This window comes from Malaclemys terrapin, chromosome 9 (genome assembly GCF_027887155.1).
Source record: "Malaclemys terrapin pileata isolate rMalTer1 chromosome 9, rMalTer1.hap1, whole genome shotgun sequence".
Lineage (NCBI taxonomy): Eukaryota > Metazoa > Chordata > Testudines > Emydidae > Malaclemys > Malaclemys terrapin.
In genome coordinates this window covers 88,604,508-88,629,654 of record NC_071513.1, presented here as the reverse complement: position 1 = coordinate 88,629,654, position 25,147 = coordinate 88,604,508, and the positions used below count along the sequence as shown (strand labels likewise).

General features: G+C 38.2%; 1 protein-coding gene across 3 annotated transcripts; it reads left to right on the top strand.

Annotated features, from left to right (window-relative positions):
- Nucleotides 1-151: 151 nt before the first annotated feature.
- On the top strand, nucleotides 152-23,657 carry PDCD10 (programmed cell death 10). 3 transcript variants are annotated; one of them, XM_054039921.1, is made up of 9 exons: nucleotides 226-243; nucleotides 3,301-3,351; nucleotides 7,428-7,641; nucleotides 11,890-11,943; nucleotides 16,662-16,779; nucleotides 17,622-17,748; nucleotides 20,213-20,291; nucleotides 20,815-20,897; nucleotides 23,175-23,657. In XM_054039921.1, the coding sequence occupies exons 3-9, from the start codon at nucleotides 7,546-7,548 to the stop codon at nucleotides 23,254-23,256; spliced, it is 639 nt and encodes a 212-aa protein (XP_053895896.1). In that variant the 5' UTR covers nucleotides 226-243; nucleotides 3,301-3,351; nucleotides 7,428-7,545; the 3' UTR covers nucleotides 23,257-23,657. The 3 variants fall into 3 exon arrangements, with proteins under 3 accessions (XP_053895895.1, XP_053895896.1, XP_053895897.1); XM_054039920.1 differs by lacking the exon at nucleotides 3,301-3,351 and having other exon boundaries at nucleotides 152-243; XM_054039922.1 differs by lacking the exons at nucleotides 226-243; nucleotides 3,301-3,351 and adding an exon at nucleotides 739-843.
- Nucleotides 23,658-25,147: the final 1,490 nt, after the last annotated feature.

Below are 25,147 nucleotides of genomic sequence, written 5' to 3'. Positions count from 1 at the left end.
CACCCGCTCCTCCTCTCACTCTTCTCGCTCCCGCCCCCGCCCTCCCCCTCGCATTGCCTTGTGGGCGTTGTAGTTCGTCGGAACTGCACTACAGGTCCCAGGGGCCCATGCGGCTGCGGGCTGGTTCCGGACAACGCCTGGTGTGTGGTAACAGCGGCGGACGCTTCCTTCTCGGCAGGGACTTCCGGCGGGGTAGCGGAGCCCACTGAAGAGCGTTAAAGTCCCCGAGGGGAGGGGGGGGAGGTAAGGTACCGGACTGTGTATGCCCCCTTTTCGGAGGGTGGGGAGGAGGCGCTCGGCTCCCACGGGCCGGCAGGGTCACTAGTGTGTTTTCCTAGGGCCTGGTGATTCCCTCGCGGCTACGCTGCGTTAGGGGCGTAGGACGCTTTGGAGAATGCGGGCCCCGGCTGAGGGCCTCACTCAGAGGGGCTGTGGGTCTCCGGGGGGGCGGGGGCGGGGGCGGTCTCTGGGGCCTGGCAGTTCAGGAGCCGCTGTGGGGGAGGGGCTGGTAATGCCCTGGGATGGGGGAGGGGTCTGGGATCCCAGGGGTGGGGGCGGGCATCTCCCCGCCCCGGCAAACAGTAGCAGGCGGAGGGGGTCAGCCAGCGGCTGGCAGGTGTACAGCCAGACCCGGGCCTTGAGAGGCTGCCCTTCGGCCCTATCGCAAGGCTTCACCTCTGCCTCCCCTCTGCGTGCCGGAGGCCAAGGGGCTAGTGATGCTGTGTGGCTATTTCCCCTCCTCCCACATTTTGAGACCTCTTTAAGGGGGCCCGATTTTCGGATTTAGCAGTTTCTGAATGGCAAGTTGGGCACCTTCCCTCACTTGTGAAAATCTTGGCCTGGGTGTGTATCTTATGTGTCCTTGGCATGTAATATTTTAAAAGGGGGGGGTTGGTTTGATTTACAAATGTAGATTTTTATAAAATATTTATTAAATCTAATGATGGGAGTCCTTCATAACTTCTTTTGTAATCTTTGTAACTCCAGTCTTGCAGTAGTGTGCATGAGAAGCAGAAAGTGAAACTGACCTATTTGTTATCCAAGTTGAATAAAATGCAAAAAGTAAACAGCATAAATGCTGATGTGTTTTTCCAGTTTAATAATTGAAGAGGAACTTAAGGAAATTTTAAAACAAATAGTTTGTAACCTGGCTGTCCCTTTAAATAGCACATCTGACTGTCAAGGTTGGTTGACTTCCCTCCTCCAGCCTAACAGTATCAGGGCCAAGCCTCTGTGTTGCTTCCGTATCACAGGAAATAAGCTCACCTGAAGAAGAGCTGTGTGCAGCTTAAAAGCTTGTTTCTCTCACCAGCCAAAGTTGGTCCAGTAAAAGATATCAGAGGGGTAGCCATGTTAGTTTGTATCCACAAAAACGAGGAGTCCGGTGGCACCTTAAAGACTAACACATTTATTTGAGCATAAGAATGGTATCTGAAGAAGTGGGTTTTTTACCCACGAACGCTTATGCCCAAATAAATGTGTAAGTCCTTAAGGTGCCACCGGACTCCTCATTGTTTCCATAAAAGATAACCACCTTGTCTAAGCCTCACAATATCAATTTACTTGGTGGGTTGTGGTATCATTGAGTTTAGTTTTAATTATGGTTTCTAAAATATATGCTGCATTTTAATTTCTAGAAGCATCTGATTAAATCACTGGGATAGAAACAATAGCTTTATGTTCAAATTCCTGAGACTGCATAGGGAGGGAGAACTTGATAAAGGAACTGATGAGTACTGTCACCTTCACCATGTTCCTTACTGTGGTTGCATTGCATCCATGCCGATAATTTGTTGCTTGACTAAATAGTGGTGGAGTGATCTTTGCTAATTCTTTTAGGTTTTGTAATCATTTTAATTTGGTTAGGTACAAAAATTGGAGCCCAATTTAAGATGGCTTTCTTGTGTAAGTGACAGGTAGAGATAAACACAGCCCATTTTTAATATATCTGCCTTTTGACTGTCTGAGGTGCTAATCTCACATTGAAGTTCACTATTTCAAAATGTATGGAGATGGGAGTGAATTGCAAAACGGATGAGATTCAGAACAGTTTTAATGAAGCTGACTGGTAGATTTTCATGTTTCCTGTAAATTGTTCGCACAACTTCTTAAATGGTGGCACTCAGCCACATTCACAACAGTGAAGTGTACCTAACTTCCAATATGCAGTTGCATTTTTATCACAAGTAAACCCAATTATAATTATAATTACTTGTCTATATGTTTTCTATATAAATGTCTCTATAATAATGTCTGAAAGGTTATAAAATACCCGATTGTGTTTTTGTCAGTTTTGCTATACACATACAACTTTTTTGGAATAGCTTATTGCCATTACAGTTTCTCAAGTATAGCCGCTGCTTAGGTGGCTCTTTATTTTTGGAAAGTGTTTGGGCAAGCCAGTTTTGAAACTTTAACGGGGTATTATTTCACTTTCTGATAACATTCTTTTAGTCCCCTGATAAATGAAACTGCTTGGTGTGTGAGGCAGGGGAGGCCAGAATCTATACAAATGAGTGCATATTCCGTTTTTATTTTATTTTTGCCCAGTTAGACTGGCAAAGTTACAGTGGTTTAACTTTTATTGATCTCATCAGGTTTAGGTTTCAGAGTAGCAGCCATGTTAGTCTGTATCCGCAAAAAGAACAGGAGTACTTGTGGCACCTCAGAGACTAACAAATTTATTAGAGCATAAGCTTTCGTGGGCTACAGCCGAAAGCTTATGTTCTAATAAATTTGTTAGTCTCTAAGGTGCCACAAGTACTCCTGTTCTTTTTTCAGGTTTATAATGTCATTCAGTGGTCATTTGCTCTACCTAAACTAAATTTTCATTCAATAAAAGAAAAGATCCTTCAAAAGTGAACAGATCATTAGGTTTGTCACAATTTTTCCTAAAACAAATAAACAAAAAAATTGTTTAGTATAGTGGTTTATATTTTGTTCAGAGCTGGTTAATTATTTAGAAACTTAAATAAAGTTACTTTACTCATAAAGTTGGAACATGATTAAAACAAACCACATTTTACTATTTTTCATCAAATCGCAAACATTGCCACCTGTCTTCACTTGGTGACTGAATCAAGCTCTTCTTGTTAGGAAATTTCTGATTACTCTGCAGATAAAAATAGGTAAGGACCAAACTGCCTGATTCCATGAATGCAGGATAGGATCTAGTCAGGACAAATGCTAGTTTTTTTTTAGTTGAGTTTAGGCCAGTTGCAGTCTGATGTACTAGGGATGTTGGGGGTTCATTGTTCCTCAACCTGACCTTTTTTGAACCCTTATCTTTTTTCTGTCTAGAGAAAGTGAGAAAGAACTTGCTGCAGATTAGCAGTGCTTCCAATCGTCAAGGTAGGATGGTGGCTTCTCTGAGGAAATTGTTATGCAGCGTCTGCTCAAGAAACCAACACTTGACATTGGGAATCTACTATATTATTGTCTGATGTCTAATCTTCCATTTTTGGAAAATATTATAGAGAAGGTTATGGTGAGACAATTCTGAGTACCTAGATGCCTCAGGTGATCTTGACCTGAGACTGCACTGGTGGTATTGGGAGAACTCCTGCTGGTGATAGATGAAGATTTGTCTGCATGCTGATTAATACGTGCTGCTTTTGATACAGTTAATCATGAGGAGTTGATGAGATATAGCCTCATTTTTTTCTGGATTTTTCTAAAACGTGATGTCAGGCAACTGCTTTTCCATACCCCAGGGTGCTATCATGTAGAATTCCACAGGGTTCCACCCACTTGGGAAGATTATTGAGGCGGTGTATGGTATATGGTGTTTTCAGTACGCTGATGACATACAGCTCTAAACTGCCACTGCTTAGCTTAATGTTTGGAGCATGGATGAAAATAAGCTGCTGAAGTTCAATCAGGGTAAGACCAAGGCAATGCTGGTAATTTGAGGGAAGCGGCCAGAAGACAATTCAAAAAGTATCATGTTTCTCTTACTGAGAATTGAGATATTATGTTCGTTAGTAGATCTTGCAAACTGGAGTTGATGGTAACAATGTTTAGGAATCAGAGGGGTAGCCTGTTAGTCTGGAACTGTAAACAGCAACAAAGAGTCCTGTGGCACCTCATAGACTAACACATGTATTGGAGCATAAGCTTTTGTGGGTGAATACCCACTTCGTCACTAATACCCACTAATTGAATGTTTAGGAAGACATTTCCCCTCCATCTTTGCTTAGCTATGAGTTGGACCATTTTGTTTGGCTATGGACCTTGCTACTGTAATCCTTGCCTTTGTCACTTTAAGGTTACAGTTTTGCTATACATGGGGTTACCTTTTAAGATGCACTGAACACTGTCAACTAGCAGGATGCAGCAACCTGAGTCTCAAGTGGTGTATCTTGTATGGAACACATGACATCAGTGCTTTGTGATATGCACTGAATTCTTCTTGATTTTCAGGTGGAGTTTAAGGTGTTGGTTTGGTGCTTGTGTTGACACTCCTCTGTATAAAGGAGTGGGAGCTGGGGCAGACATTTTTTTGTGAGGAGCTCTCAGTTTTGGAGCATGCCTTTTTTCCCCCTTCCCTTTAGTCCTGCAGTCTGAATAACTTCATTTTGTTAATCTTCAAGGTATGCTGTAATGCCTCTCTAGTTATCCAGGATTTTGGGGTGGGAGCAGCACAATAAAGGCAGCTGTTTGCGATGGTATTGTTAGGACTTGATTTTTGTTGTTGTAGTAGGCTATTTTCCTGGTTTTGGAGTAAGGATAACCTGCTGATTTTACTTCTGACTTGACTGTATGTTTAATTTTTGGCAAATTCACCTACGGATTAGAATAGTTGTGTTTGTATAGGTATAGATGTATGTATGCTTATATGTATAATAAGAATATATAGTAAGGTCCACTGTGGAGGCAATGCTCTAAGTTTTTTGTAAATTCAAACAAAAAAGAATCTGAACTCTGTTGGAAATCTAGAATTTCCATGAGCTTCATGGTAGCTGTGCTTGTCACTGAAGTGGGTTCCCAGGGGGTGCCAGAGATTTCCCATCCTACTTCATTTCCATTATTATGAGCCGTAGACGACTACTACCACCACATATACTACATGCGTTGTCCTGTGAATCCTCATTACCATTCTAAGTACTTGTCCTTTTAGATGGGCATAGGTAATCCCTAAGTGACTTCTTAGATTCTTTGGCTATTCTTTTTTGGGAATAGGAAGCTCTACGTGGGTTAGGTTTTTTATTTTATTTTAGGGAGGCTGGGATTACTGGTTTAAATGTAATTGTGGAAAAGCTTTTATCAAGACAGTCTTGTAGCATATCCTGAATATGATCACTGTCTGGGTTATTCTAATATCCTCTGGAAGTTTGTTCCTCAGCTAAATCCCCTCAACTGGGAGTGCCTTATCTCCTATTCACCTGCTTGATTCTGTGCTTTGTGATCTTCATTGTACCAGAGGAATGTAGCTCTCTTGGTTGCTCATGAACACGGAGATAGTCTCTACTGTAGCTGAGATCTGATCCATTAACAACTTTAAAAGTTAGAATCAAGTCTTTGAACTGGCAGCAGAAGCAGATTGAGTCAGTAGAGGGACTGGAATACAGGCTTGAATGCACACTGGTTTAATGCTTGGAGGAGGCAGACATCTGGAGTCTTTGTACTGTTTTCACATTCAGCATCTGGAAATTGCACTGTATGTATCCTGTTCATCCTCTACATATGTGTTGAGAGTCCCTTTCTTTAGATATAATTGAGATCCTCCTTTACCCCATACACGGTATATGCATTGGCTATGCAGCACAGCTTACACTTAAGCGTGAGCATGCATTCTCCATGCAAAAAGCCAGTGGTGAGCTGGTTTGAATGCAGTGTGCTTGTCAACCTTCCTTGTGTCTCAGGCAGTCTACAACTGCCAGCTTCTGCTTGCCATTTCCCTCAGATCAGTCACTAAGGCCACTTCTACACTACAAAGTTTTGTTGCCCACAGTTGTGTTGGTCAGGGGGTGTGGAAAAAAACTCATCTCCTAGCTGACACAGTTATATTGGCAAAAACCCTGGTGTAGAGATAGCTATGCTGACAGAAGAGATTCAACACCTTTTCAGATGATGTCCCTCCTAAAAATAAGTTGTTTAATATAAAATGTTGCATGATCCTGCATTAATAAGATTTTATAACACAAAAGTAAGGCATGCAAAGTTAGGTGATAAAGGCGGTATGCAACGATTCTGCAATGAATAGCATTGAGATTCTTACTGTCATTCTGTAGTCAACCTTTCCTGTTGGAATATTAAGAGAGAAATATAGATAGATAGAAAACGTTATTATTATATCAACACCCATATTCTAAAACAGTTAACATGCAGCCCTAATTAACTTTGAAATGGGGTTATCATGGTTGATAGAAACCAGAATATGAGACAAAGTGACAGATGAGTAAGAAAAATGGACTGATCCGTTGACGTGTAATAAGACCATTAAAGAATGAATTCCCTTACTTAATTCTATATTTAAAAATCCCTTAATATTTGTTACAGATTTGATGTTTGAATAAAACACCCTTTCTCAGATAAATCCTGAAGTTGGATAATATGGTACAGGTATTTAGTTTTATCATGTGGGTTTCTCATGAACCAGATAAAGTAGATATATGAGTATTTCCCTTTCAATACAGTGCTCAGATGCAGATCTCCAAGTTAGATGAGTTGGGTAGGGTGGAGAACTTCTAAGTACCAGATTCAGTTACTGGAACAACTATTTTCCATTGAGCTAACATAGTTGCTGACACACCCTGAGTAGGAACAAGACATAAGATTTCTGTTTATTTAAAGGCAAGATGTCATATTGAGAACTGAGCTAGTCAGAGGAAGCCTGTAATAATGATTGATTGTATCTTTTAATGAGTGATTATTAGGATTCTATTGAAAATGAAACTAGATACATAGGTGTCTAGATTAAAATTTGATTGTATGTTTGTATTTCTATTATTTATAGTAATTGTACATCTTTAAATATGTATTGCCATTTCAGGTTTATAAAACATATCACTTTAAAAGTATGCATTTTACATATGTGAATTATATTATTAAAAATCTTATGTTTCTGCTCACTAGTGGTGGTGAGAGCTTCCAATGTGAACACTATAAGGGAAGAATTAATTCTTTCTCCTTTTCGGTACTTTTTTCAATAAAAGTTGTGTATGAGAACTTGAGATAAAGCTGTAGCCTTTCCATTCGTGCCTTGCTTATCAAAACAAATTCTTGGATGGGCTACAGTGACTTAAAATTTTAGAACTTCATTAAGTAGAAATCCCATTCACTGAGGGATTCTTTTCTTGTGAACGTAATGTTTTTTTTTTTTCCTCTAATTATCATGCTACTTGAAACCGTTTGTAGTAACTTTTCATCTGAAAATTGTGGCAGTAGTTCAGTGTTTATAATATGTATTTTCCCTTCCCTCACAGGGCAATTTATTTTTCAAGTCCTTTAAGTATTCTTGCACAACGAGGGAAAAGAAGAACCACTTCAGTGAATGAGGAGTCTTTGCTTTTATAGCATTTTTCTTGAGAAGTGGATCTTTGAATGAGGATGACAATGGAAGAGATGAAGAATGAAGCAGAGACCACTTCTATGGTTTCCATGCCACTCTATGCCGTTATGTATCCTGTTTTTAATGAGGTAAGCTATGTTGTCCTGTTCATAGTGTAATACTCTGTTCTGACTTGGAGGTACCTAAAACCAAAAGGCAAGTGGCACACTAATACATGCTGTTTGCCTTGATATGCAAGGATGTCCTACCAGGCCCTCAAGTCCAACGTTTACCATACATTCTTTTTTTGTATTTCTTCATCCTTCTTATCCTTGAAAGCCATCAGTAACCTTTAACATAATTTTCAACAATTTGGTTTTTTTCTTTTTTGCCCTTTTTTTTTTTCTTTTCCTTAACTCTGGTTTTTCAGAGAGAAGGAGGACCTTGAGAGAGAGAGATCAGGCTGCAAGTATAAAAAACGTAAATTTAAAGTAGCAGTTGATTTCTCCCCTCCCCCTCCAATTTTAGAAATGAGGAAAGAGTGGGATGCAACCTGTCCGTGTAAAGTAATACCTATTTTAGAGAATACTGTTCAATTGGGACAATTATTTCAATGCCTCAGTTTGTGACTTGGGAAGTAAAGATGTGATTTAACAGCAAAATATAATTTTAAATTAAAAGAAAATGATCTCGTGGTGCTAGAAATCTGTGCATTTTGTGGTACTCGAAGCAAAGCTGAACACCTAAATGGTTTGATTACTGATTATAAAATTAGATTTTTTGCTATGTTTAAGTGGTGGGAACCTGAAATAGATAGTGGTAATCAGTTTCATGACTGATCACTGTAGTGCAGGGGTGGCCAACCTCTGGCTCCAGAGCCACTTGCGACTCTTCAGAAGTTAATATGTGGCTCCTTGCATAGGCACCGACTCCAGGGCTGGAACTACAGGTGCCAATTTTCTAATGTGCTGGGAGGTGCTCACTGCTCAACCCCTGCCTCTGCCACATGCCCTTCCCCCAAGGCCCTGTCCCTTCCCACCCCCTCCCCCAAGCCTGCCCTGCCCTCCCTCCTCTCCTCACCGCCCCAGAGTCTACTGCAGGCCGCGTGAGGGAGTGGGAAGGGACAGGGCCTTGCGGGAGGGGAAGGTCACGGGGAGGAAGGGGAGGCGCTGATCAGCAGGGCTGCTGGCAGGCAGGAGGAGGGGGGAGCGGATGGGGGCTGCTGACATGACTGTGGCTCTTTGGCAATGTACATTGGTAAATACAGGCTCCTTCTCAGGCACAGGTTGGCCACCCCTGCTGTAGTACATCACTGATCTTTTAATCAGAGTAAAATTTTAAAACTGTGTGTGGAAAATGGTGGATGAACAGACACTTTCCTGTAAGATCAGAGTAGAAATAGCAGGTAATTCATGGATCACTTCAATTGTTTTATATTCAAGATGTGCCTTAAGGTCACTGTATTGACAGCAAAGGTTATCTGCAAATGTTGCATAGGTGGGAAATTTAACTCTGAATACAGGGCTAATCCAGAAATGTGGCAAAGTGAGTGCTGAATTATCAAAGTTAGACATACTTTCTAGTCCATCAGTAACTAGGCAGGGTATTAAACTGCAGTTGTTAAAGTTAAAAACACTAACTTCTGTAGAATCAGAGAAATTCCATTCAGGAGTATTAAAAGAATTGGCCAAGGAACTCTTTGATTTTTAATAAATCTTGTATCATTAACTTTATTCCAGTTCTCTAGAACTTCCCTAAAGTCATAACGATATTTTAAAAGGTTCTATGGCATTCCTGGGTAACGAGGCCAGTTAGGATGACATTGATCCCAGGCAGAATCATAGGCTGATATGGGACAATCAGTAAAGAAATAAAGGGTAGTAGCATAAATAATGCTAATCAACATGGTTTATGGAAAAGAGGTCTTGTTGGATAAACTTAGTATTTATTGATGTGATCACAAATGTGATTGATAATGTACTTTCCCTTCTTTGACTTAGTTCCATGTGGTATTCTGATTTTTTTTTTTTAAAGAAAAAGAAGCACCATTCAAAATTAATGAAGCCCATATTCAATAGATTGAAAATTGGTTAACTGATTGTAAACTAAATGGGGAATTGTCATCTCAGGGATATGGTGTTTCTAGTGGAGTCCAGCAATGATCTGTTTTGAATCATTACTAATTAGTATCTTTATCGATGATCTAGAAAAAAGGATAAAATCATTACTGGTAAAATTTGTAGGTGACACAAAAATTGGAGTGAAAAATGAGATAGAAACAGATCAGTTATATGGACTGACCTGGATCACTTGGAAAGGTGGGCCCATTTGAACATTTGTTTTAATACAGCCCAATGCAAGGTTATAAATCTAAGAACATAGGTCTTACAGGATGGGAGACTATTCTGGAATGTAGCTACACTGAAAAGAACTTAGTGGTCATGGTAGATGACAGTTGAATGAGTTCCCATTGTGATACTGTAGCTAAGAGGATGAACATGATCCTTGAAGGCTTAATGAGGGAAAGAGAGATGTGATATATAACCTCTGTACATGGTATTAGTGAGACTTGGTGGAATACTATGTCCAATTCTGGAGTCCACGCTTGAAAAAGGATATTGAAAAATTGGGAGGGTTCAGAAGAAAGCTACAAGGAAGATTTGAGAGCTCAAAACATGGCTTAAATAATAATAATATATGGAGATATACCTATCTCCTAGAACTGGAAGGGACCCTGAAAGGTCATCGAGTCCAGCCCCCTGCCTTCACTAGCAGGACCAAGTACTGATTTTGCCCCAGATCCCTAAGTGGCCCCCTCAAGGATTGAACTCACAACGCTGGGTTTAGCAGGCCAATTCTCAAACCACTGAGCTATCCCTCCCCCCCCCCCCCCCCATGAGGCTTAATAAGGTCAGCCTTTTTAATTTATCCAAGGTTATGAAGTGACATGAACACAGTCTATAAATACCTATAGGAGAAGAGATCCAGTAGTAGGGGAAGCCCTTTAATCTAGCAGAAACAGGAATGATGAGATCCAATGATTGGACTCTGAAGCTAGATAAATTCAAACTAAAAATAAGAAGCAAATTTTTAACTTCGAGGCTAATTATTTTGTAACAATTCACCTAGGGAATGCGATGGATAAATATCTTAACGTATTCTGTAGCTCAAACAGAAGATACAGGTTTGATGCAGAAGCTATTGGTAGAAGTTCTTTGGGCCTATCTTATGTAAGAGGTCAGACAAGTTTATCATAATGCTCCCTGTTGGCCTCAAAATCTGTGAAAGCAGATGTTGTTGCAACAATTAAACTGGCTAAAATGTAAAACTGGTGAGTGTATGTATTTGTCCTGTGACTCTATGGTCTCAATTAATGGTAAGGCTTATCTTGTTGAGGGAATAATGATCCTAGGAGAATGTTAACACTGGTAGAAATAAATATAGGCAACACACATGCACAAATTGAAACTTAGAAAAAACAAACAACAAAAAACTTGTTACTGGCATGAGTAATTTGAGCTTAGTTCTTTTTGCTGCTTCTTAAAGTTCTAGTTTGAATAAGATGAAAAGGACTAACATTTTCCTTGGCATAGTTTACCCTAGAAGATTAAGTATTATGCATATTCCTGCTACTGCATGATACACTTTGTAGTCTTCATGTGTATGCTGAATTTTGTCAGTCCTTTGTGATAATTGTTCACAATTCAAAATGAATTTTTACACTCTGCAAGTTCCTAAGACAGCAATATGTGCTAATACTTAATTTTGTTTTAAATAACAATATGCAACCCAGTTTTACTGATTTGACATATCCCATTATCTTCCCAGTATGGACTGGATTCAGCTGAGGTGATGTCCTTGAGGTTGGCAGAAAACTTGCTTTATACAAAGTGAATATTTTATTTTTATAAAGGCCCAATTAAAACATTTTGGATGATAATTTTAATCTAAAATGTAACTTCCTATATTGTAAGATTAATGTTAGTTCTGAACTGAGACATCTTTTCCCCAATCTGGGCCATGTCTCTTCCTGCAAATACTGGCAATAATTTAGACTTGTTCATGGGGCTCTGGGTTTTGGTCAAACTCCTTCTGTCTTTGGGTCAAATTCTCTGAGTTCAGGAGCGCACAGTGGAGAATCAACACTCCTGCCTTATCCATTAGCATTACAGGTTTTAAAGCTTATTTTGGGACCACAGTGAGCAAAATCTTCTCTTCTCAGTGGTTGGATTTCCAAGCCTCTGTCCCTCAATTGAGACCACCCACTGAGTGCCTCTTGTTTGTTCTGTCCTTCCTCATTATGGCAGAAAAGGCCAAACAGAAGCTCAAAGGTAACTACTGACATTTCTTGTTCTGATGAAATTCATGTTACTAATAATTCTAAACTTTCATTGCAGCTAGAGCGAGTAAATCTATCTGCAGCTCAGACCCTGAGAGCAGCTTTTATTAAGGTGAGAAACTAATAAAGAATGATTAAAAGTTGTGTGTGTCACTCAAAAACACTATAAATAAATGTTTAAAAGAAATGTGTTTTCAGCTTTATTGCTCTATTTTCCCTTTGTGCCATCTTGTTTTAGAAGCAGTATTTGGTAAGAATCAAGTGGCCTACAAGGAGAGTACCCAGCTTCCACTTCTTTGGAAAGGCTAATGGATTGGGCTGTCTCAAACTTGTATGATTGGTTTTAAAAGTTTGTGTTATTCTGTACTGGACTCATGGGGGAGATGGAGTTATTTTGTGTAATTGCTAAATGTACTGATATTAAGCACTTTTGATAGTAAAAACCTTAGAAGATGCTTGTAAAAATCATCATTAGTATAGACTTACTGTCAACTGCTACTTCACATTAAATGAACAGTAGGAGATGGGTGGATTGTAGGTTCTGAGCACTCTGCTCATTGCCTAAGACAGACAAACTCTGTCTCCAGTAAATCATTTCAGTGGAAATTCTGCAAGGAGCCTCTTGAGTTTTCCTTCTTCTCTGTATGTAGTTCTCTTCTCCCCCCAACCCCCACAAATGACAGGAGGTAAACTGGCTCTAGGCTAGTTAATTTTACTGCTTTTATAGATTATACAGATGAAATCTTGCCTGGGATAAGGAGGAAAAACAATGTTGAAACTTAAAACAAATTCCTTGTGTGGTAGGCCTGAGATTCTGTGCTGTGCCTCTAAGGGTATGTCTGCACTGCACACTAAGCCTGGGCTCTGACTTAAGCCCCACTTCTGCCCACACCCAAATCAGTCTGACTTGGGTCAGTAAGCCCTCAGGACCGGAGTCCTAGAAACCTGCTAGGGCAGGGGTCGGCAAACTTTTTGGCCTGAGGGCCACATCTGGGTATGGAAATTGCATGGTGGGCCATGAATGCTCACAAAATTGGGGCTGAGGGCTCTGGCTGAGTGTGCGGGCTCTGAGGTGGGGCCAGGGATGAGGGGTTTGGGGTACAGGAGGGGACTAGGGATGGAGCAGAGAAGTTTGGAGTATGGGAGGGGGCTCTGGGCTGAGGCAGGGGTTTGTGGTGTGGGAGGGGGCACGAGTTCCAGGATGGAGCCAGAAATGCAGGAAGTTCATTACCTTCTTGAAATTCCAACTCTGCGGTTGGGCTTGGTCTTAAATGCATTAATCAAACTATTAATACACAAGCATAATTTAAATTTGATAGAATCAGGGGCACATTTCCTTAGCTAGCTTCTGCAAACTAGGTGTTAGATCCTTCTGAACATAGATTAAGATTCTGTTTCTGGTGTCATCATATTGTGCTGAAATATAAGAGGAACTGTTGGTGAGTCACATCACTTGCATCTCAAGCACCTGGTGCCTACGTAGATTATAAATAGTACTTGATTTCTGCTCTAAAACACTGATATCTAGTGGCCTAAAGACCAATTTTCATCAATGAGACAACTTTTATTGCAGTACAGTTTTCATTGTTGCCTTGGTTTGACTTCATTGAAGTTAAGCTGCTCTCTCACTGGGGCTGTAGATGTATTTTAGAATGACATTCTGGAATTTCCTGATTAAACAAGTATGTATATGGAGAGGGGAAATTGCAGTGATTATAGTGGAGGCATTAAACTACAAACACTTCTGGGCAGGGCCTTTCTGTCTTTTCTGTAAATAACTATATATGTTATGTAGTGCTAAATAAAACCATAGCAATAAGCAGTCAAATCGATTTGTGTGCGGACAGAAGAGGGTCTTGAGACACAGCCTGGGCTTAGTGTGCAGTGTAGACATACCCTTAGAGGCACAGCACATTGTTACAATACCATTGCTATTGCTTGTTAGCAGCAAATATATCATGAAAGTATTATCTCAAAAAATACAACTGAATAGTGAGATACTTCACTTGATATAGGGCTTAGAATGTGCTCTGCTTTACAGAATGCTGTTTGCGGTCCCTTGTAATTGGCAATCATTTAAAAAATATACAGTGGAAGTAATAGCATTTGATAAGTCTCTATTTATACCGACTATCCTGAGAAATCTAATTCATATTCTCTAAAGAGTCCATTCTGTGAGGATTTTCACTTCAGAGTCTTAGCTCTTTAATGTGAGACTGGTAGTTCACTAGCTTTTAAAGTTCTCTGATCCTGTGGGTAGCAGTAACAAGGTAGAGCATGAACTAGGTACTCTATGGAGTATAAAAGCTGCCCTCCAAATGTTCCAATCAGTTTCTTCTTGACCATGGTTGGAGAAGGAGCTCCTTACAGGACACTGGTCTTGAGCTGGTCATTTTTCCACCTTTTCATGGGATCCCAACAATGTCTTATTGGCTGTCCACCTGCAGTAACCCTGACTTTCAGCCAGGTCTGGTATGGTGGTTGTATTTTTGAAGCCTTTTCATCAGGTGATTTGATACCTTTTTTAAAAAAAAATTCTTGGTGCCAGGAGTCACTGGCATTTTTTTGGTGTTCTAACATGCATTTTTTTCTTTTGGTCAGAGCCTCAGCGCTACTTCAGCATTCTCTACTAAATGTACAATGCTCCAGTGTCAGCATTGTTCTCTGTCTATCAGCACTTGAGTCTAGATGCTCTGGCATCAGATTTGTTAGGCATCTCAACGCCTTCCATCTCAACGCCTTGTTCTATACCTGTCTCAGCACTTGTTCTATATATGTTGGTTCAGTGCTTTCCTCAATGCCCTTAAAGGCACAACGTACTGGTGCTTCTTTTTTCTTTATTTTAAGTAAGGCCTCTGAGAAAGGAAGATGGATCATGGGTTCCAACCTTGTTAGTGCACGACAGACCAATGTCAAAAAGCTAGTGACCATGTTTGTTTGCTCTGACTTCCTCTGAGTCAGCCCTGATGTACAGAAGGCCCACATATGTCTGTAGATGTCACGTAAAACGCTAAAGAAATGGGGGAGTACCTTCAGGCTCTCTTTGAGGCATTCCCTAGGAGACTCTTTGAGTCCAGTACTGAGGTTGGTCCAGAATGCTTTGAAGAGTAAAATCCTCAAAGCTAAAGCCCATCAGCCAAGTCTATTGAGTACTGAGATTCGGTGCCAGCATTGCCAATGTTGATGCAGTCTTGGCTTCATCTTGTAAACCTATTAGGGTAGCTTTAATACCAAAGTGCTCTGTCTCCTCACCAGCAAACCTGAGGATTACAACTGCACGCAAGGGTCCCAAAAAACAACAAAACAAAACAAAACCGTTAAGATGTAACCGTGAAAATCTTGCAAGATGATGGATTCAGAGAAACAGTATTACAGCGAAATAATCTTTTTTTCTCTCTGTGTTCCAGTCTAAAAGCTTTCCAGGTATTTTTTCTTGAGTTCTAATTAAATCCAAGCTGGTATATGAGTACAAAGCTATGAACTCTGATACTGGAATGGAGTTTTGGATAAGAAGTTTTCACTTACTATCAGTGCAGTATAGTGCAACATGCTGTTGTGAGACTCAAACATGACATGACTGGAATAAAATCAGACAGTTGAGATATACTATCCATGTAATTCAAAAACTAAGAGGAGGAAGTCATCAGTGAAGGTGGATGGAATAATTGGTAGATGGATGGAAAAAATTAAATCCAAATGTATGACAGGAAAACATTATGACAGTTGACTTGTATAATAAGAAAATAGTACATATCTAGGCTGCTGGTGAGAGAACTGAGTTCAAAATAAAACTGATAATTTAACAGTATATAGAGACCTTTTATTGATTACATGGATAAAAATAGAATTAATGTTATGCTTACAACAACAATTTAGTGTAAAAACATCTCTAATTTTTTGTTTTTCACCTTTTTAGGGGGTTCTGCTTTGTGTTTACTTTGTTTCTTAGGACTATGTTCTTGTAAGATGTTTGAATATTATGTGGTAATGATTTTGAAAATATTTTAAACAAAAGATTTATTTTGGATTTATATTTGACATGTGGGAGAGTGAAATATTGTGTTCGACCCAAGGGGTAATAATGTTTTTGTGTTTAGTGCAACTAAATGAATATTTACATTTAAGGATTATTGAATTTAAGTAACAAAATCTCTTTATAAAGGGAATATATTGTAATAGTAGGTGGTAGGGACTAAAGTAAACATGAGTAGTGGAAAATAATTAAAATACACGAAGGAGCAATAGCCATGTATGAAGCCAGTTATTGGATTATGCAGATCTGTTGTAACACCTGCAAAGAGTGTCATCTTCTGTTACTGACACTCCATTAGAAGAAACACTGAAGCATTTGAAAAGCTATGAAAAAGTAATACTGGTGATATGTGAGAGTTATGAGGACAAATTGAAAATCACAATATCTGTATAATCTGAAAAAAGTATAGTTGAGAGGAATTAAGTAGAAATATATAAAATGTCTTCTCGCCTGCTATGTCAATATAATTTAATGTTTTCAATTTTTATTCAGAGGGTAAAACCAGGTAAAGGGGGAGTGTGAGATACCCATAAATACTTTTCATGGAAATGGGTGAAACGACTTATTGGGAAAAATTGCTGATGCAAAAACTCTTCAGTAGTTCAAGAAACATTGATGCGATCGTGGAAGAATACTTTACAAAGTGGTCTGCTGTTATGAGTCTATTCAACTTCTCTAGTCCCTAATAATTTGATTTTGTATGTACAATCTGTTGTCCCATTGAAATCTAGCTTTATGCTTTAAAATGTCACTCAAGTCCTAAATATTTCTTAATCAAAATGTTCTTTATAATATAGGCTGAAAAAGAAAATCCAGGTCTCACACAAGACATCATTATGAAAATTCTGGAGAAAAAAAGTGTAGAAGTGAACTTTACGGAGTCTCTTCTGCGTATGGCCGCAGATGATGTAGAAGGTATTTATCGTCTCTGGGAATGGGAGGTGGGAATTGCATTTAAACCCATGTTCTTTGATATTGATGGGTATAAGCCTACCTTTTGATGCTGTTTTTCAGAGACAAATGTTGCATTAAATTTGAAAATTAGCATAGAAAATCTGTCAGTTTTATTTTTCGGGACAGATTTCATTTTAGTGAGCGTTTTTTTTTACAAATCCTGTTTCAATATAGTAAAAGCCCTATTATAATGAGCACTTATGGTGGCATGGGTATTTTATTGGACGTAGTAATTTAACTTTCATATTTATTATACTCTGTAATTCTAAAAGCATAATTTACCTCTGCAGTGAAAATGATAAATTATTAGAATGTACAGTGCATGTTATTCACTCAGTATAGCATGAAATCTGTCTTTTCTACAAGTTGGGAGGCAAAATGTTCTTTCTAATATGGTGGGGGGATTTTCCCCATAGAACCAGGAATTCACTGTAAGAGGGTTTCACTCCATTTGGTAAACTTTTTTCATACTGTATTGGATTAGCACAATGCAGTCATTCCGTTCAGTGGATCTTCCCTGCATTATGTTTTTTGTAAATTACATTAAAATAATGAATGTTCTGGATTTTTTGAATTGAGTGGATAAAATCAAGTAAAGGCATTTATAACAAACAGACTGTGCTTCTATCAATATAGAAATCCATTGCACATGCATAATGCTTGTCTTTGTACATCTTTTAAAATAGAACTTTGAAGTACTGATGGAACTTTATGAATAGCAATATCCACAGTGTCACTAGAAATATACTTGAGGGTAAGTAATAGTTTCTTGTATTTATTTATTTATTTATTTTGCCTATCAGAGTATATGATTGAAAGGCCAGAGCCAGAATTCCAAGACCTAAATGAAAAGGCACGAGCACTTAAACAGATTCTCAGTAAGATTCCCGATGAGATCAACGATAGAGTGAGATTTCTTCAGACAATCAAGTAAGTGCTGCATTCTGTATTTATCTGCAGATCAAGCTGGAAGCCTTGACTTGGATATTAAGATACTATTATATGTGTTGTGATATGGTACTTTCAGTGCTCCTTGAGCTTTTGGCAGTACTGTGTTCCTCTAGAGGAATGGACCAGCCTGTTCAGAGAGCATGACTGGTGCCTGGCTCTATCTATTGCCAACTGGAAGCAGGAGTTGGGGAGCATACATTGCATCTCTGTGTAGCATGTGGAAGACGTGCTGATGCATTAAGATACTTTGTACTACTTTTGCTTGTGCTGCACTTGTTTTGTAGCTAAATAGGACTTTGGTTGTAGTTTGACTTTTCATGATCATGGAAACTAATCTTGCTTATACATTTAAAAAATAGTTCTGTTGTAATGTGTGATAAATACCTTTACAATATTCCACTTACGCATAGACTGTGTCATAGAAGTAAAATATAAATCACAATACTAATAAATATAGGACAGGATTGATTATTTAGGTAGTAAATAATTGCATGAGACTAACAGTGTTACTACCATGACATTGATTTGTTCTGTGGTCTTAGGCAAGTCACTCATCCGTTGTGTGGGTAAGTTAGTTAATGTCCATGAAATATTATAATAATAATGCTATATGTGCTACCAGTTGTTAACTTAGTACAAGATGCAGCTTATTTGAGAATGGTTGAATCTATAGTTACATGGTTCACTTAATATGATGATATAATGCTATTTAATCTGTACACTTTATATTTCAACTACTTGCTTTTTGGTTTTTTTTAATGGGGATTTTGAATGCACAGATGGGGCAATACTGGCTGGTGAGAGATTTTAGAGGGGTTTGTGTAATACATAATGTATAAATCTTACAACTGAATTTTATTGGTTTTGAGGCTTTCCATACAGGTTGTAATATCATGTATCCAGGTAAATGTACTATTGTATCTAAATGTCAATAGTTTTCTTCCCTGACACCAACACAACTTACTATAGTATATGTGTACGTAGTGGATACTGATGGATGAAGGGGTAAAATTTTCTTAATGCTGATTGGCTTATACATGCCCATGTTTGTACTGCTACTTTTAAGTCCTTTTGTACTGTACTGGCTGAAAACTCCTGGCTTTATAAACAGCATTGGCTTACTATATTGGTTAATGATTCTCAATTTCTATTTCTATTACATATGTGGGTTTCATTTGTTTTTCCCAAGTGCTTATCTTACAGCGTGGCAGTCTTCACTTTTTGAGCTTGACATTTCAATAAAAGGGTTGAGGCAGTGCCTTTGCTTTTTATAAAAGGGGGTGGGGGTGAAGGAAGACATGTTCGTGTCCCAACAATACAGCTTGGGTTTGCTTGAAATTCACAAGCTAAGGGGAGCAGTTATATAACTGAAAACAGCTAATGTTAAACATGAAACAAAAAGGGTCAGACAAAGATGTCATATCTATGCAAAAACTCAATCTTGATTAGTTGGGTTACTTTCAATGAACTCTGGATTCACTGTTCTGGACTGATACAGTGATACAAAGTGTCAGCTATTTCTCAAGCAGGAAATAGCCTGTAGCACTCTATCAGAAGAGTACCTAGATCTCTGCATTCTGCTCAGTGACTAGGAAATGGGATTATAAACATCCTGAAATGCAATTTTTAATTTTGGTAAGATAGTAGTGAAATTGCATATAGAGTGTAATTTTTGGCATTTTATATAATGGTGTTTATAAAACAGTGCACACTATTGTAGAGTTTTGATATAAAGAAAATGGTACAACACAGTAACTCCTCTCTTCTGACCACTGTTAATACAATAAGAGAGATGCTAGCTGTTCTTGTTTCAAATTGATTTTAAATCCTGCAAAACTAGATACTGTTGTACACATTAGTCCTACGTGTGGGTTAGTGGCATCAAATTGCTTTCAAAGGGACTGGATGTAAACATTTTCTGCCAGGTAGTTTAATTTTTTTTGGTGTGATTGGGGAAGCTACAAGGAATCCCAAACTGTTTTGAGTCCCTTGGTATCCTAAGTATAAGGTACGTAATGGATGATTTTTATTTTTTTCATATTTGGAACAAGCATTAAGGATCTAATTCTGCTATTAGATCCATACACGCAACTACCCCTTAAATTGCTAGGAGCTGTTTGTGCATACTGAAGACATAGTTTGATTCTTACTGTTAAAACAAGCGAGTATATAGTATTGTTTAACATAGGTTTCCATATTATTGGGCAGATGCTAGCTTTCAGAGTATAAGGAGCACATTAAACTTAATTTGGATTTAAGTACTATATAATCTGATTAGTTCTTTGCATTTGATCTTGCTGCATCATATCTACATTATTTCTATAAAATACTTTAAAAATAAGTATCAAATATGATTTTTTCCTGGAAGTTATTAAAATTCAGCATTAAATTAGGCTAACTTAAAATGTTATGTGTGTTTTTTTGTTTGTTTTTTATCAAATAGGGACATCGCCAGTGCAATAAAAGAACTTCTTGACACAGTAAATAATGTCTTCAAGAAATATCAATACCAGAACCGGAGGGTATGTGAATTAAGATTTGCATGTAGTATTGTATTATTACTGCTACATATAAATATGAAAGATCTTTCGTTCTTATAGTGTAAGGGTCAGTGGTAGAATTTAGCTAGTCATTTAGTGAGTCAGAAGGAAGTGTACATGAAAAGAAAAGATAAAGCAGTGTAACCAATTCAAATCTGTCACTAAGGCCATGTACTTTTTTTCTATTTATTTCTTCCAGTATGCATGGGTTTTTAATATGTTTAGATGTGTCAGTGTTGTATAATTTTAAAAAATATTATATTAAAGTATAATGTGTCATTTTCTGGAAATGTCTGACAAGAAACTTAAATTCCATTATCACTTACCTTTTTCATTTCAAAATGTTTTGAATTCCTGGATCTGCATGGCTTTAATTCAATCTTTTTGTTTTTGCTCCCTAGTCCTTTGTAGCTTGTTACTGATTAGTTACTATAAGTATGTTGTTCTGTAAAGGTATTGAATGAGATTTTTTTTTTTATTTAATTGTGGATTTGTATATTTTTAGGCACTTGAGCACCAAAAGAAAGAGTTTGTAAAATACTCCAAAAGTTTCAGTGATACTCTGAAAACCTATTTTAAAGATGGAAAGTAAGTATGCTTTTGAATGCAGCTTCACAACAATAAATGTGTGTGTTCCCTTTTATGTGGTGTTAAATTACATGGGCTCTCATGGTCGTGGCATTTGTCTATCTTCATTTCTCCGTGTGTCTGTAAAGGGAGAATAAACCCATGAATACTTAAACATCAAGACAAAGTAATCAGGTGTGTAATTTTGAATATTGTGATTCACTTTCTATAATATATATAGCTATGAGAACAGGACAATAGTAAGGTAAGCCAACTAAAAATCTGCACAGATGTTTAATGTTTATAACTGGTGGTTTGTGAATGGCAGTTTGAATATAGATGTCTACATTTTTTTTTATGTGCCTTCTAATTTTTCATCTTTAAAAAAAAAAAAAAAAGGCGGGGGGGGAGCATTTAATCAAGGTTCATGTCTTTTTGTGTTTTGGAATCCACTTGTGCCATGGTATTTCACTGTCACTTACTGTTATGGAAGAAGATCTGATTTCATAGTCTAATACATGTCTTGGAGGCAGGCGGAATCTGCAGCCTACTGGTATTGCTTGTCTGTCTCCATGCAGGAGAGCCAGCTTTCATTTTCCATTCCGTTGTGTCAAAGTCAACAAAGGCTGAGAGCATTGTGGAGACATTGCACCATTATATGAGGGATATTGTCCTCAAACCACAAGTGATCACCTCCCCTGCTCCCTTTGAAATCAATGGTAGAAATGCCAAAATGATGCAGGACCCTGATAGTTCATATTTAGAAAATTTCCTTCATACTGCAATGTCTCAAATTACTTTTCAGATAATATAAGCACCAGTTAGATGTAGTCAGCAGACCAATAGGAGAAGAGGAGAAATTTTGGTCAAGGACATAGCAGCAAATTTCTACAGTTGATTAGATCGTATAGAGATATCGAGATGTTTGGCCAATATTTATCTCATAATACACATTGACACAAGTGCATGGAATCTTTAATATTCATGCAGAGTCCACAATATGTTTTATGCAAGAGCTGAAAGATATTTGTGGTGAACTATATGGTGTTTCAACTACCTTAGGAGGAAGGGGAGAATCACTCTTGGTATTCCATTGTGGTTGCAGGGAATCTTTGTATTTGAACCAGATGCTAAGAGTGGCATTGACAGTATTCCCCCAAAATGTCTGTCACCAGCCTGAAGATGGTGACTGCAGTGCAGGGCCTTGATGTTTGAGGGTTAAAAGTGTAGTTCTGAATAGAATCGTTCTTAAGTCTGTACTAGGAATGTGAAGAACACCAACAAACTGGATAAATAGCTATCTTCCTATAATAATCAGACATCAGTCAGGAGGTATAAATAAGATGCAGCAATTTGCTAATGATTGTATTCAGCTTTGAAAGGGTCTTCTAGTATAGGAATACGCCATAATATGCATGGTAAAATACATTTGAAAGTAACAGGTTTACACAAGTGATAGAAGGGCAAAATTAGCATGGGAAACTAGAAACCTGGAATGATGATGATTAACAAAAGCTATCAGAACAAACACACACTAATAATTTACACTTCTGTGGTGCCTTTCATCTGATAATCTTAAAGCATGGAAGAGCTAGTGCTAGGATTTGGAGAGTCTGAAAAATACTGCATGAGATCCCATCTGAGACTTGAATTACTGACTATGTTGGGATGCAAGAAATGATATAACCTGCCTAAAACTGGCCAGGGCCCAAAGCAAGACTTTTGAAAAGACACCAGAAAAAGTGCAACAATAAAGCAAACAAAATGACAGCAGTCTGACAAGTAAGGATTAGGAGGTGAAAAATCCCATCTGTGTTGACCTCATTCTTGGTCTTTTTTTTAAGTTAAAGATAACTGAGCAATGCTGAAGCAACACAGTATAGTTGCCCTGTTGTATGGGGATGAGGGAGAAAATGGCAAATTAGTCAACATCCACTCTTGTTAACTTCAGCTGGACTTGTAAGTGCTCACCACTGTTCCACTCTTCTCTAGCTAGCTTTGGGTTTTTAAACTAAATTTTCAGGAGCCAAAAGTATTGAAGATCCTACCATCAGTTGCTAGTGTTCTTTGCATGGGTAAGGCATGCAAGACTGTGATACCTAGTCACCAGCTGTAAATTGAATGGAGGCTGCTATACTGCAAAACATCTGAATGTGCTTCACTGTGAGGTTTTGCTGAGCCAGGATGCATGTAGTTATCCAGATTTGGTACTAAAATTTATTGCATAAGCATTTTAAAGCAGTCTATATTTGTCTGAAACTGTTCTTGGTGTTGAAATATGTTTTTTTCTTATAACAGGGCAATAAATGTGTTCGTAAGTGCCAACCGACTAATTCATCAAACCAACTTGATACTCCAAACCTTCAAAACTGTGGCCTGAAAACTGTATATGTTGAGAGTTGTACTTTTCAATGGTGGATAGGATACCTTTATATGTAAATTTTAAAGTTTTGACTGTATAAATTATCAGTCCCTCTTGAAGGGACCTAATGCAGGATTTCGAATGGGATTATTGCCATCTTACACCATATTTTTGTAAAACGTAGCTTAATCATAATCTCACGATGAAGATTTTGCATCACTCTTTGCTATTATCATTCTTTTCAGAATTATAAGCCAAAAGAATTTACGCCTTAATGTGTCATTATGTAACATTCCTTATAAGAATTGTAAATATTTGGTGTTCTATTTCTGACATTTTAACTTGAAAGCGAAAAACTGCAAGACTATGTATTTAACAATATTGGTGGCAAATATTCAATAAATAGTTTACATCTGTTAGTTTGTCTGCTTGTATGTGAACAAAAAATGTGTAACCTGTTTCCCTATAATTAAAGAATATACACTAGATGTAAGAAGTAAAAGAAAATTATGTGGGTGCTTTAGGTCAATGGCATTTTAAATCATACCATAAAAAAAGGGAGCTTTCCTGTTTTCCATTTCAATCTCAGAGCAAACTTTTTTGAAATGTGTGATCAATCATTAAACTTTGAGTAAGATACTAAGCCACACTTCTGTTATTAAATCAAAGACAAAACAAAGGACCCAAAAGTAGCCGTTTGTTTAAAAAAAATAAAAATAAATAAAGATGAAAGGCAAGGTGCTGCACTGGGATTACACTCATGTTGCTGACAAATTACACGGGTAATCTGTCAAATCTGGTTTAAATCTCAAATAAAGCTAAAATATGTGACAGGCATCCCAGTGAGCATTTCTTTACATCCCAACTGTGACATCTAATTAACATATATTTTAAAATTGCTGAGGCTGTTGGGAAACAGGACTAGGTACACTGCTAATATTGGTTCAGGAAGGAAGCTTGCACAACACCAATCCATATCACTTCATTTTCTTTATTACTATTTTAAGCATTTAAAGTATGAGCACTGAATTACAATACTTTATTTTTATATATATATATGTGTGTGTCTCCATACACACACACACACAGCTGACTTTGTTCAGCAAATGACATTCTGAAATGTATATACATTTTACATGACAATTAGCTTTATTTGTACCCTTTCCCATGAAGAAGAACTGTATTTAAAACTATCCTGTTTTAGGAAAGACGAGTTTCTATCTTGCTGGCAGCCAATTTTTCAGTAATTGCAAGTCTGTTAATGGTGGTGAGGGACACATTGTAGCTGATTTGCCTAGGGATTCAGGAGCCCTAGAATTGGTGTCCAAATGTTACATCAGTTAGGCTTTGTCGTGAATTTTTCAGATGTTCCAATACACTGGACTGCTTGAGTCCAATGTGGTGATTCTTTGAAGGTCACAGTCAGCTTTGGCGCAGTACAAAACATGAAAACAATTTTCATGAAAGGAGTTACCTAAAATTCTCAAGCTCAAAAAGTGGCCTACATACTCCCTGTGTTGACTAGTTTTTGCCATGCTGTTGATGTAAAGCATCCTTAAAACTGGTTGCTGGCTGAAGGAGGGTCATCCCAAGGAAGGTAGATACTCTTGTGGCAAAAAGGCAGTGTGCTGGCTGTGGGTTTACTACTTTCTGTTGATGGAAAAGAGGCATGAGTAGACCATCCCCTGCACATCATGATCCCTAGCTGCAGAAACCAGCATTTGGTGCAGGTAGCTTACATTAGAGCAACCACCGGGTTGCTCTAACTTGCTCTGGAGGGGACTATTTTAGCACGGACCCAATCTAGGACCCACATCATAAGTGGTTTTATAGGTACCTTTGCATCCTATCCAAAGGTGCTACATGGTTACAATGGAGTTATCAGGGCCTATATGTCTGAACTGGGATT